This window comes from Oncorhynchus nerka, linkage group LG21, assembly GCF_034236695.1.
Source record: "Oncorhynchus nerka isolate Pitt River linkage group LG21, Oner_Uvic_2.0, whole genome shotgun sequence".
Lineage (NCBI taxonomy): Eukaryota > Metazoa > Chordata > Actinopteri > Salmoniformes > Salmonidae > Oncorhynchus > Oncorhynchus nerka.
This window is the reverse complement of record NC_088416.1, coordinates 13,244,264-13,259,131: the sequence shown is the minus strand read 5'-3', so window position 1 is coordinate 13,259,131 and position 14,868 is coordinate 13,244,264. Positions and strand designations below refer to the sequence as shown.

The following is a 14,868-nucleotide window of genomic DNA, read 5'->3' as shown; positions in this document are numbered from 1 at the left end:
GCAGCAGCTACTATTCCTGGGGTTTATTATCGATCCCCATTAGTTCCTGCCAAGGCAGCAGCTACTCTTTCTGGGGTTTAATATGGATCCCCATTAGTTCCTGCCAAGGCAGCAGCTACTCTTCCTGGGGTTTATTATGGATCCCCATTAGATCCTGCCAAGGGAGCAGCTACTCTTCCTGGGGTTTATTATGGATCCCCATTAGTTCCTGCCAAGGGAGCAGCTACTCTTCCTGGGGTCCAGCAAAAACAAAGGCAGTTATACCATTTTAAAACATTACAATGTCATCTTGTTTTTACATGGCGTTGTAGATTTTAGTGGTATACAGGATGTATTTTGGATGTTTTCCGTGTGTTTTTAACCATTTCAGACAATGGATTAATTGCAATTTAAAAAATTGTACACTAACATTACAAAACGTTATCTCAAGTCTGACAGCCCAAACAAAAACACACATTCTCAGTCAAAAAGACAAGTCAGAACACAGACTCTCTATTCGCTCATGTGTTTTCAGGTCCTCTGACTGGAAAGATGGAAGACTGGTTTGCCCAGCAGAGATCGCCCTCGTCCGTTGTAGAATCTGTCTGGTCGTAGTGTCGTAGAACAGATACATTGTACCCTGTCGTTCTCAGGAGATTGTCTGTCCTTTCCTAGGCCACGTACGTTTACAGCTGCAGCTGATAACTCGACGTCTAGGATGTATTACTTCTTCTTCAGTGAATAAGAGTTCAAACTTCTTACCAAGTTGCCTCAACTCAGCTCGTACTGTATTCTGGCTGGTGTAGTCGAAATTCATCCTTCCAGCGTTGTGATCGTCATCTCCAGGGTTGAAATTAGCCCTTTTAAACATATGGACACCTCATCTGAAACATGAGGTTGACTTCCGTCAACGGACTTTTGTAGTGGGGGAGAGAAGGGCGTGTTTCATAGTTCTCAACCAATGTCTGTTCACTTGGGCGTGGCCAGTGATTGAGCCCAGTTTACTTATTGAAAACAATTCTCTAATTTAGAAGCTAAAATCACATTTCATATTTAAACATTTAAATTGCAGAAAAATTCCATGTGAGTCTGATAACTAGAATGTGTAGACTTTCCAAGATCATACGTCACGCTGATAGCATCGCCTGAACGGCGCACATCGCCATCTGTTGACTGGAGTGGTTAACGCAGATAAATGTTTATTTTATTTCCAGTCAAAAAGTGCATTTGTACATTTCTTTCATTAAATAATAATATAATAATCAGACAACTGCAGATTTGTAATAAGTATGAATTTAAAACCTACTTCTACATTCTACCAACCCATCCTGATATGATGCAAGTAAAAACAAAACCAATAACCTGTGTCCTGATGCCAACACACCCACCATGTCAGGGAGCAAGATACAAAATATAACACGTCTTGGCTTAGACATATAAAAAGATCTAACAAATCATATTGACACATCTGAGGTCCATACCTGTCCCAAATAACAACTTATAAACAATGTCACTCTGGTAATAACGAGAACACTTGTTTACATGGGTATTTAGACATAACCTCATTGATCTGTCAGTCAGCTATGTTTACATGGAATCTTACCTCATTGATCTGTCAGTAAGCTATGTTTATATGGGATCTTACCTCATTGATCTGTCAGTAAGCTATGTTTATATGGGATCTTACCTCATTGATCTACCAGTAAGCTATGTCTACATGGGTATTGGGATCTGACCTTATTGATCTGCCAGTAAGCTATCTGACATGGGTATTGGGATCTCAGCTATAGTATAATCCAGTAAAGCAGTCATACCAGCTAGCAGTGTAATGAACCTTGTCTGATAGCCAATCAACCGTGTCCTGAGCCTGTCGCCTGCAGTCCATGGAGAAAAGTTTTTTTTTTCCCCCTAAAGTTTACACAGGGTCCATGGGCCACATAAATAATTACCGTCCAGCACATTGTCTAGGAAGGTATTGTTCCTAGGGCCGTCATTGTCAATAAGAATTTGTTCTTAACTGACTAAATAAAGGAAGAAAAAATGGGAATATGTTCCATCAGCCATTGGTATAATTGAACTACAATGACCATAATGCATTGTGTGCCTACTTGTCTTGTCTGTTTATTTTACACCTGCTATGTAAAAGAAACAGAAGAATGCATGATGGTCAATGCTATCAGGGATCCTTGGAACATCCCTACCCTAAAATCTAACCTTAACCCCGACCTTAACCATTTTAAATGTCAACGTCAACAGGCTAGGGACGTCCCAAGGATGTATCGCTACCTGAAAATACATGATCTAAGTGATTGATAGTTGGTATTCAGCAGTCATAAAGCCTTATTTACGTTAATGAACTACTAAAATAGTGATTTTGTCAGACAGCATAGACAGCAGCTCTACACTTTATTGACTGACTGATCCATTCATCCTTCCATCCTTCCTCAGCCTTCCTCTCCTCTGAAGACCGAGTGAGGGTGGAGCTCAGTCAGAGAGCTGTTGAGGGACTGGTTAGGAAGAACACTTCTACAGCCAGAGAGGTGAGAGGTCACACATGGTTTAGATGGTAAATATTTATGTCCCCTTAGTGGTTCATCACATCAGCAAAAGGGAATATGTTCCATCATCTATGTTGATTTACATTAGTGCAAATTGTCCACTGATATTGGTGTAATTTCTCACCCCTCAGGCGCACACATTTTTTCTTTGCTATTATGAAGGTCATTTGTGTAGAACGTACTTTTCCCCACCTCTTTACATTGCTTATTTATATTCAATGTCCAAGGCCCATCCTGGTAGAGCTGAACCTAATGCAGCTTGGAGTGATCAGATGACAGAAGTCACATTGATGTGCCAGGTGAAACTGAGACCATAGATGCTCCATATCCATTACTTTGAGTGTTTTTACTAAATGTGTTTCTTTCTGTGTTGGAGGGACAGTCAAGAAATGGAACAGCAAGGCCACAGAACATAACATAAGCAGAGCTGTGGGAGACCACCTCAAGCCTCTGGTAGAGCCGGGGGTGTTGTTTACCACTCCACCACGCCTTCAGCAGGCTGGAAAAGTGGGGTTGATTTGTTTGATCCATTTGTTTGTTTCAATGTTTAATAGTTTAATCCTTTGATGTATTGTTGATTTAAACATGCAATATTTTTTAAATACTTAATTTATACTGTTTTTCATACTAATAAGGACCAGGATAAATATTTTGTTAAAAAAAAAAGTTAAATGTATTTATTAACGAGGCAAGAACAAATTCTTATTTACAATGACAGCCTACCAGGCAACAGTAGGTTAACTACCTTGTTCAGGGGCAGAATTACATTTTTACCTCGGGGATTCGATCCAGCAAAATTTCAGTTACTGCTCTAACCACTAGGCTACCTGCCTCCCCAAATATGTGTTGCTTTTGCAAGAGTCTGTTGATTGGTCGGTCATTGGATTCATTCATTCATTTCGCAAATATGTTCAAATCTAGCTTGATTTATACAGAACATTTCAGACATGGCTTCACAGAAAGAAAAAAATGAACAAAACTCATTTACTACACAACAAAACATAAGAGGATAAAAAACAAGATTAAATGGAAGACTAATGAGCATTTTAAGCATTCTAAATGTTATTGATTAAAATATTAACAATATGATGCAAAATCCAACCCAAAATAAAAGCTTGTTTTACTACATTGTTTGTTGCGTTCTCCATCGGAAAAAAACAGAAATGTCCCTTAAAAGAAGGAGGAACTAACAAAGAGTCACTGACAACAACAACAATTAAACAGGTGGGGTTTCGAAGGGAAGACACCCACCATGAGACCCACTAAAACTGCACAAGAGGCAAACAAAAGAAAAAAAACACCCCTGGGGCAGCAGGGTAGCCTAGTGGTTAGAGTGTTGGACTAGTAACCGGAAGGTTGCAAGTTCAAACCCCCAAGATAACAAGGTACAAATCTGTCGTTCTGCCCCTGAACATGCAGTTAACCCACTGTTCCTAGGCCGTCATTGAAAATAATAATTTGTTCTTAACTGACTTGCCTAGTTAAATAAAGGTATAAATAAAAACAGGAAGCAAACCAAAAAAAGTGGAGCAGTGACTAACGAGGTGACACCAATCAGTGCTGACGAGCTCAAGTCCAACCTCAAAACATAAATGGAAAAACCAAAGCCTGTAAAACCTTCAAGACAACAAATATATCCTATATTTTTCATAGACAAGTTTGCTCACCACCAACAGAAAACAACTTCCATTTCACATTATAATCTATAATGCTTCAACTTCTACAATATAAACATGGTGTCTACTGGCTGTCAACAATTAAAAACAAGAAAAAAACACAATAGTGCGAACAAAAATGTAAAATAATGCGTAGTTTAATGGGCATGTGTAAGTGCCATTATATATATATATTTTTTTACCTCTTCCATCAGTTCATTTAGGTCATACTGATTACACAGAACCCCAGTGGCCTAAGACCATAGCCTCCTAAGCCATGGATTGTGAGTTCTGGTCTTTTCTGAAGTGGCTGAAGTTCTGCAGCGGGAGTGTGCTGGGCCCATAACCTAAAGGTCGATGGATCGAAACCATTCTCTGCTAACCAGCTTGTTTTTAGCATTGAAGTGCGAAAAAAACGCGTAGTTTTATTGCATGTGTAATTGCCATTATTACTTTTTTTATACCTCTTCCATCAGTTCATTTTGGCCAAACACATGGAAATGGGAGATATCTTTTACCTCACTGGTTACAGGAAATCCTGCAGAAGACAGTCAGCTACAATTTGGAGTGATGCATTTAAATTTAGAGTTCGCTAAACAAAGGAACGCAACACATTTGTCATCAATCAACGATATCATGTTGAAATCAATTGTGCGAGAGGGGGGAGATGAGGTTGCACGTCCTGTTAAAACTAACAGTTCAAAAACCACACGGAATCTGGGAGTAATGTGTACATCACTGGTTAGAGGACAGTTTGTAAAAAACAGATCGCTACATGTTGAATTGTTGCGTTTTGATTCCAGTGGGTCACCAACGTGGTAAGTGTAACACAACTCTTTTCTTGTTAGTCACTTTTTGTTAAATATCATAAATAGTAACTCTTTCAATTCAGAGCCTGGATTTTCCCCCTGAGGCTAATATCCATATCATGCTGAAATCAATAGAACAGGCGACAAACGTTTAGGGTTCTACATTGTGACATCATTAAAATACTCCTTCTACAATGTTAAAACATTCTACATTGTGACATTATTTAATTGATAACATGTATACTCCATGTATTTTCTGATGTTTAGTCAAGAGATCTTTTATCAGAGTATCTCTTCCCACATTGATTACAGCTAAGAGATTTCTCACCTGTGTGTCTTCTCTGGTGCAAAGTCAGCTGGCTAGATGAAGTAAAACCCTTCCCACATTGACTCCAGCTATAAGGTTTCTCTCCTGTGTGTGTCCGCCTGTGTATATTCAGGCTGTCTGGCCGAGAAAAACCCTTCCCACATTGATCACAGCTATAATATTTCTCCCCAGTGTGTGTTCTCTGGTGTAAAGTCAGCTGGCTAGATGTAGTAAAACTCTTCCCATATTGATGAGATTTCTCTCCTGTGTGTGTTCTCTGGTGTACTATCAGGCTATTTAGCTGAGTGAAACACTTCCCACATTGATTATAGCTATATGGTTTCTCTCCTGTGTGTGTTCTCTGGTGTATCCTTAGATAACTAGATGTAGAAAAACTCTTCCCACATTGATTACAGCTATAAGGTTTCTCTCCTGTGTGTATTCTCTGGTGTGTTTTCAGAGTTTTTAGCCGAATAAAACTTTTCCCACAGTGATCACAGACAAAAGGTTTCTCTCCAGTGTGAATTATTTTATATATTTTAAGGTCTAACTGGAGAATTGAATCTTTTCCCAAAGTCAGAGCAGCAGTGAGATTTCCCTCCAGTGTGAATTCTCAGGTGTACTTTTAATGAATTAGATCTTATGAAACATTTCCCACAGTCAGAGCACCAAGTCGATTTATTCCCTGTGGGTCTCTGCTGGTGTTTCTTGAGAAGTTCTGATCTGGAGAGACTCTTCTCTGCCTCGTCAGCATCATGATGTTGTTTAGGATCCTTAGAGGATCCACGATAGTCCCGTCTCTCTCCTGTGTGAATCACAAAGTCAGACAGATGGTTAAATGCCAACAACAGCAGATTTGAAGAAAAGGTGATACCCACGAAGTTGTATAACAATTGACGTCTGATAAATTTGACAATTAAGACAGTCAAGTTAGCAACAATAGTCATATTTTGTCTTGTTTTCACATTAGTAGTAACTAGAAATAAGTTATTAAAGTTGTTGAAATCCAAACAGGCTGAATACATCGCTCGTGTTGCAAAATAAAATTAGAAATCTATATAATTTAATTATTGCACCCACACTGCTTGCACATGCCAACGAGCGTCTGTGTTGCTAAGGGCTAAAATAGAAGTCAGTTCTATTTGTGATGTAGATCGCGCTGCAAGTCCTGCCTCTCTGTTACAGGAATTATATTCCTCTATGTTTTAATACCTGTTACGGATACAGTTATCCTGTGTGTGTGTGTATCCTGTGTGTGTGTTTCTTTTCTCTCCTTCTCCCCTCACAGGTGAAAATCATCACTCCCCAATCAGTCAACAATCAATCATCAATCAGAAGACACACCTCCTCCTATTTCCTACCCTATCACAGTTCCTTCCCCATGGTTTAAAAACCCCATCATTTGTTTGTTCTAGAGCTCAATCTCTAGCTCAATCTCTCTGTAAATGCCATGTCTGTAGGTCTCTGTGTTTCACTCTCGCTTTGTGTCTTAACCTCTCTTTTGTTTAAGCACCTCCATAGCACTTTGTCATCACCTGTGAGTATTGTTTTTGGTTATGGTGTTTGTTTGTTGCTGGTGGGAAAAGGGGAAACCAAGACAAGTCGCCCATGGGCATACACTACCCGTAGGTGAACTTTGTTAAATACACTAGTTAGAACTGGGCAGACCACCCACTGTATTTTTGGTTAGTTAGTTAGCTGTTGTTAAAGTAGGCTAGTCTAGCTTAGGGGTGTTTTTGAATACTTATTGTTTCTTTCCTTGGGTCCAGCTCAGCCCCTTTTCCTGCTCCCCCCATTACCGTGTGTTTATAAATAAACCTGGAGTTTGACGGTAGATTTCTGTTGTCGTGGTTATTTCGTTCACACTTTTACTTTGTCACAATAATAATTTGCATGAGTTATGTTACGGGTCTCATTACCATCCCCCTAGACTGTCGGGCCAAAAGGGATTCGTAACAATACCCAATTAAAATTAAACTCTGTCAATTCCTAAGAATTTGTAAGACTCTTATTTGTATAAAATGGACAGAGACCAGTCTCAAATCAACCAGCTGTTTATTCGCAAGAGTACTGAACATGATACAGTTTACCACAGATTATAAACTGAAAATGACGTCATTAGTTTTCGTACTACCCCGTCTCATCAACCAGCAGTACAATGGCTGTATAGTTCTCAAGCCTTCCCACATCGTCTCTCCCTACTAAGATAATTTACGACGCAAGCCAAGGTCTGCCTGTGTAAATAAGCATTCTAGCCAGTCTGGCTATAAGTTCATTCATTTCTACCAAGGAACAGACAGTCATTGTTCTACTTCTTGATTATATTTACACACATTATATTCAGTACTAGGGTTAAAATAAAATTCATACATCTATACAGTAACATAATAGTATTCTGATTAGTCAGTCCTGATTGAAATGTATACATAATTAGTCATTATTGATAAAAAATCCCATAACACTCTCCCATCTCCTTATTGGTTTATAGAAGCAGGTATCCACGTGCCATCTCCTCATTGGTTATACCCACATGGGTGACTGAAAGATGAACGAGGTCAGTGGCAGTAATGGACCTAATTTATGAATGTTGCCAATCGCAATGTAAAGTCAAGAGAAGAAAAAGCCTGGAAGGAAGAGAGATGACTAGAAACGATTCGGTTGACTGTTTACATGTGGAGTAGAGTACCTTGTGCATTTCAGGTAAAATAACAACTCAATGTTTATATCCCAGGACAAATTAGCTAGCAACAGCAAGCTAGCTAAATAGGGAAAATTAGCTAACAAGTGCAAGCCAGCTAGCTAAATTGCCATAAATGTTTAATGCTTTTCGACGTGTCCCCAAATTAATATAATTGGTTCAGTTTGTTTTGAAATTTTCATCTGCGTGTCGTGATCGCGTTTGGTGTGGGGGGACAAAATACATTTATGCACGATGGCGCACGCGCGCAGCCGGTTTGGGTTCCATGTAAGCAGTGCGCCAGAAACCTTTTGGTCTCGAATATAGGCCCCTTTCTGTGTTTGCTCAAATTGGCGCAGGATGGTGATGCACATGCAATTTGGTTGAAGAAACTCCTCCCTGCTAATGAGGAAACCGCTAGTTATGGATGTAGTATATCTGCCTGGAGCAAAAATGTTGAGCGAAGATTTTAGTTTTTGCACAATGTATTCTGAATATTACAGCTCACTATCAACGCAAGATCAGGAGTGCTACTCAATGAAACTCAAATTAAGCTCTGTGTCGCTAGTTACTAATTCACCACCGTGGGGGACACCTCAGGGGAGTTCTCTTAGGCTGACTGCAAAAATAGCCTCCATTTTCAGGTGGCTTATGAGTGCATTTCACATTACTTTTGGATTATAATCGTAAGGCTCGCTTGAATCTCCTGCTTAATATGTTTGTGTTGTCACAAAATCAACTGTTTTACACTTAAAAAACACTTCAACCAGTAAAATACTCTTTGGCTAGCTTTGCCATCTCCCTGACAATGAGGGTTTGTACAAGTGTTTAACAAATTAACCCATAGCTTCACCTAACAATAACATAGACCTACTGAAGGACCCATAACTTCACCTAACAACAACATAGACCTACTGTAGGACCCATAACTTCACCTAACAATAACATAGACCTACTGAAGGACCCATAACTTCACCTAACAACAACATAGACCTACTGTAGGACCCATAACTTCACCTAACAATAACATAGACCTACTGTAGGACCCATAACGTCACCTAACAATAACATAGACCTACTGTAGGACCCATAACGTCACCTAACAATAACATAGACCTACTGTAGGACCCATAACTTAGACCATAACATAGACCTATAACTTTAAATCACTTAATATTTCAGGTGAAACATGGAATCTAAAATGTATTTGTCATGACATTTCATAACCTGATCACCAGATAATTTTGTGAATTATCTCCCTAGGTTACTTTGTAATGTGTTGTCATTCTAAATGTCCTGAATAAAGGAAAATAGCTCTGTGTGTTGTACAATAGCCTATCCATCAAGGAACAGTTCTCTACACATTATGAGCTAAGTATCTCTGTTTCCACTAATGAGACCCTACTATAAATCAAGCAGACAATAACACATTATAAACACCAATTTGTTAGGGACGTTGGACCCAACGTGGAGCACGGCATAACTGTCTTTACCAGAGTAATGAATTAAGAAGAAGCACTTTGGTTCTTGTTGCATGTCGTGATGTTTGTCATTTGACTGAAATTCAGAAAATTATAGCCTGGATCAGCTGATGATAGTTGAACATGCGACTAACTAAACAGCTACAGTATTAAGTATTATGTGTAATTATTGAAGAACTGCGTTAATGACAGTATCCATTTGGGTGTTGTCAATAAAGTTCATGTGACTCTCGATTAGAACCATTGGATTTTGCGAACTCTGAAATGATTTAGGATTTCTGTGCCCATGAAAACAGTTTTCCCAGCGTAACATAAGGAGACACTAAATGTTACGTAGGTAGAGTGCATTTCAGAGATCTGAATACAAAAAACTGTACGAACAGGAAAATAACCTAAACCACAAGGCCAAATCTACACTGGAGGAGCTTACCAAGATGACATTGAATGGTCCTGAGTGGCCTAGTTACAGTTTGGACTTAAATTGTTTTGAAAGTCTATGGTAAGACTTGAAAATTGATTTCTAGATCAACAACCAACTTGACAGAACATGAAGGATTTAAAAAAGAATAATGAACATTCACATGAAGATCAGTCACCTATTGGATGACATCACAACTTCCCATCAAGCCAACTCGTTGAAGGCCTTACTATGACATCACTCACTCCTTCATACAGTAAAAGAACATATATAAGTGTAGAATGCATTTGAAAAAATCACACATTAGTTCAACAACGGCAGAGTTTGTATCCCTGTTTAAGATAGTACTCACTGCATTTACTGGTGTTAATCAGATCAATGTCCCTATTTTATAAGATAGTACTCATTGTATTTACTGGTGTGAATCAGATCTCCAGTCTTCTTCTTCGTCCTCCTCTAATGTGAGAGTAACCTCCCCCTCTTCATCCTTCATTCCAAAAACTGCATCTTCCTCCTTTTCTTTCACAGTAACATCCTCCTCCTCTTTCACTCTGAACGCGTCTTCCTCTTCTTTCACTGAAACGTCTTTCTCTTCTTCTTTCACTGTGACAGCCTCACTCTCTACTTGTTTTTGTATTGTAACAGCCTCCTCTTTCACGAGAGTTTCTTTCTCCGTCCAGCAGACGGAGAGTAGCTTTGTGAGGAGAGTAGCTTTGTGAGCTCATGGTCGAGAATTATATTATTATAAAGCAGTTTAGGGAAACATTTTTTTCTCTCCATTAAATATGAATATTATATAAACACGTACAAAGAGCAACAAGTGTAGTTCAGATTTTTTATGAGAATTTAAAAGAAACTCAACATCTACTCCACATCTGTATTTCTGATTCAGTCAAATAACTAGATATCAAAATAAGCACCTAGTTATAGATACCCTTGATAAAGATGTGTGTATATGTATGTGTAAAATAAATCAACTCTACCCACTACCAGGATATTTTAGCCCAAAAGCTGGTTACTTATTATTTAAGCTGGTTATTTCCCTTCATTTTGTTGGTGTAACAATACATCATGTAGACGTATATAATGAACAGACTAGGTCCATACTGCTCCTACATGGTGTAACAATACATCATGTAGATGTATATAATGAACAGACTAGGTCCATACTGCTCCTACATGGTGTAACAATACATCATGTAGATGTATATAATGAACAGACTAGGTCCATACTGCTCCTACATGGTGTAACAATACATCATGTAGATGTATATAATGAACAGACAAGGTCTATACTGCTCCTACGTGGTGTAACAATACATCATGTAGATGTATATAATGAACAGACTAGGTCTATACTGTTCCTACATGGTGTAAAAATACATCATGTAGACGTACATAATGAACAGACTAGGTCTATACTGCTCCTACATGGTGTAACAATACATCATGTAGATGTATATAATGAACAGACTAGGTCCATACTGCTCCAACATGGTGTAACAATACATCATGTAGATGTATATAATGAACAGACTAGGTCTATACTGCTCCTACATGGTGTAACAATACATCTACCATTCCAGTGTTTAACTGCTAAAGTGTAATTACTTCGCCACCATGGCCTATTTATTGCCTTAACGTCCTTATCTTACCTAATTTGCACTCACTGTATATAGACTTGCTTTCTTTTTTCTACTGTATTATTAACTGTATGTTTTGTTTATTTCATGTGTAACTTGTATGTGTCGAATTGCTTTATCTTGGCCAGGTCGCAGTTGCAAATGAGAACTTGTTCTCAACTAGCCTACCTGGTTAAATAAAGGTGAAATAAAAAAATAAAAAAAATAAAGTGTGTGTGAGCATGGAGGCCTATGAACCTGACACAGTTACACCAGCTCTGTCAGGAGGAATGGGACAAAACTTATTGTGGGAAGCTTGTGGAAGGCTACCCGAAACGTTTGACCCAAGGTAACAATTTAAAGGCAATGCTACCAAATACTAATTGCGTGTATGTAAACTTCTGACACACTGGGTATGGGACTAAATAAATAAAAGCTGAACTAAATAATTCTCTCTACTATTATTCTGACACTTCACATAAAAATAAAGTGGTGATACTAACTGACATAAGACAGGAAATGTCTATTACGATTAAATGTCAGGAATTGTGAAAAACTGAGTTTAAATGTGTTTGGCTAAGGTGTATGTAAACTTATGACTTCAACTGTATATAGGTCTTGTGTTGGAGATCATTCCACACTCGGTGTTCTGCTACCCAGGTCTGGTGTTGGAGATCATTCCACACTCCGTGGATCTCCAGCATGTATTTTCTGATGTTTAATCAGACTACTTGAATGAGAGTATCTCTTGTCACATTGATCACAGCTATAAGGTTTCTCTCCCGTGTGTGTTCTCTGGTGTGATTTCAGGCTGTTTGACTGAGTAAAACTCTTCCCACACTGATTACAGCTATAAGGTTTCTCTCCTGTGTGTACCCGCTGGTGTACTACCAGCTGGCTTGATGTAGTAAAACTGTCTGCACATACATCACAGCTATATGGCTGATGTCCTGTGTGTGTTCTCTGGTGTGATACCAGGTTGGTTGACAGAGTAAAACCCTTGCCACACTGATCACAGCTATATGGCTGCTCTCCTGTGTGTGTTCTCTGGTGTGATACCAGGCTACTTGACTGAGTAAAACTCTTGCCACACTGATCACAGCTATAAGGCTTCTCTCCTGTGTGTGTTCTCTTGTGTGATACCAGGTGGCTTGACTGAGTAAAACTCTTCCCACATTGATTACAGCTATAAGGCTTCTCTCCTGTGTGTAATCGCTGGTGTTTTTTCAATTCTGATGAAGATTTGAAACGTTTCCCACAGTCAGAGCAGCAGTGAGGTTTCTTTCCTGTGGGTCTCTGATGTTGTTTCTTGTGGTGTTCTGATGTGGAGAGACTCTTCTCTGCCTCGTCAGCTTCATGATGTTGTTGAGGCTCCCCAAAGGATCCACGAAGTTCACATCTCTCTCCTGTATGAACGTCAAAGTCAGACAGTCAATGTAGTGAATGTTTAAATGTTTTTACAAACATTGACAATGGGTATGGCACCTGCCCAGCCGTGGAATCCATAGATTATGGCATAATTTATTTACTTAAATTGACTTCTATGAACTGTAACTCAGTAAAATCTTTGAAATTGTTGCATGTTGTGCTTATATTATTGTTGAGAAGTTAGGAGCTGGACAATTCCACAGTAACGGAATTACACCAGGCTCTGAATTCTCACTTTAAAATGTACTAAAATAAAAAAAACATTACTGCTTTGAAACCACGTTTGTGTACAGCAGTAAAAAAAAACTGCAGAGTTTGTGCCCCCGTTATTAAATATTAGTATTTACTGGTGTTAATCTGACATTCCGTCTCCTCCTTTCCTTCTTTCTTCACTCCAAACACTACACCCTCCTCTTTCTTTTCCTCTTCTTTTACTGTAACATCCTCCTCCTCTTTCACTCTGAACGAGTCTTCCTCTTCTTTCACTGTAACGTCTTTCTCTTCATCTTTCACTGTAACAGCCTCACCCTCTACTTCTTTTTTTACTGTGACATCCTCCTCCTCCTTCTCCTCTTTCACGACAATGTTCAGCCCCAGAGTTTCTTTCTCCGTCCAGCAGATATCCTCTTCTTTAACAGGAGGGGAGATGTTTAGGGAGCTCATGTTCGGGGATGTTAGTTATGTATCATTAGCGACTAGGCTAGTGCTAACTTAACCAGCCAGCTACTATAGCTGACTAATACAAAATAACGTAATATTAAATTAAATAGGTTAACAAGTAGATACGACAGAAGTACTTCTAAAACACAGAAGCTAATATAGACCGAAAGCGTATAAATAGCTTGAATCTTTTGGCTATGTTGGCTAGCAAGCTACCGAGGTGGTTGACGAGCTGTTTCTGAAGAACCGTCCACTAGATGATACGTCATGCTGGCAGCGGCGCCAGAAAGACGCACATCGCCGTCTGCTGACTGGAGGGGGAAACGCAGTTGAGGATCATATTTTATTTTCAGATAAAGTTCATTTTAAATGTATTTAATTAAATAATACTATTATACTGAGACATACAAAGACCTGAATGTGCTGATTGATTAGTGCGAATAAAAATGTTTACTACAGCAGATTTAAGGAAGTTTCATTAAGTCAAACCAAATCTAAACAAGTAGCCAGCTACTGTAGGTCTATACTGCTCCTGCATGGTGTAACAATACATCATGTAGATGTATATAATGAACAGACTAGGTCTATACTGCTGCTACATGGTGTCACAATACATCATGTAGATGTATATAATGAACAGACTAGGTCTATACTGCTCCTACGAGGTGTAACAATACATCATGTAGATGTATATAATGAACAGACTAGGTCTATACTGCTCCTACATGGTGTAACAATACATCATGTAGATGTATATAATGAACAGACTAGGTCTATACTTCTCCTACATGGTGTAACAATACATCATGTAGATGTATACTACTGTTCAAAAGTTTGGGGTCACTTAGAAATGTCCTTGTTTTTAAAGAAAGCACATTTTTTGTCCATTATAATAAAATAAAATTGATCAGAAATACAGCGTAGACATTGTTAATGTTGACCAATCTTCCCTCCCCTTAACATTGGGTTTGATTCAGACCCTGCCAGTGTACCAGGTGGTCATTGGGTTTGATTCAGACCCTGCCAGTGTACCAGGTGGTCATTGGGTTTGATTCAGACCCTGCCAGTGTACCAGATGGTCATTGGGTTTGATTTAGACCCTGTCAGTGTACCAGGTGGTCATTGGGTTTGATTCAGACCCTGCCAGTGTGCCAGGTGGACATTGGGTTTGATTCAGACCCTGTCAGAGTGCCAGGTGGACATTGGGTTTGATTCAGACCCTGCCAGAGTGCCAGGTGGACATTGGGTTTGATTCAGACCCTGCCAGTGTGCCA

General features: G+C 39.1%; 1 protein-coding gene across 1 annotated transcript; it reads right to left on the bottom strand.

The window, feature by feature from the left end:
- Positions 1-7,346: 7,346 nt before the first annotated feature.
- LOC115103953 (zinc finger protein 239-like) lies at positions 7,347-13,827 on the bottom strand. The gene is made up of 2 exons (XM_065006319.1): positions 13,282-13,827; positions 7,347-12,912 (listed from the first exon to the last, which is right to left on the bottom strand). The coding sequence occupies exons 1-2, from the start codon at positions 13,595-13,597 to the stop codon at positions 12,182-12,184; spliced, it is 1,047 nt and encodes a 348-aa protein (XP_064862391.1). The 5' UTR covers positions 13,598-13,827; the 3' UTR covers positions 7,347-12,181.
- Positions 13,828-14,868: the final 1,041 nt, after the last annotated feature.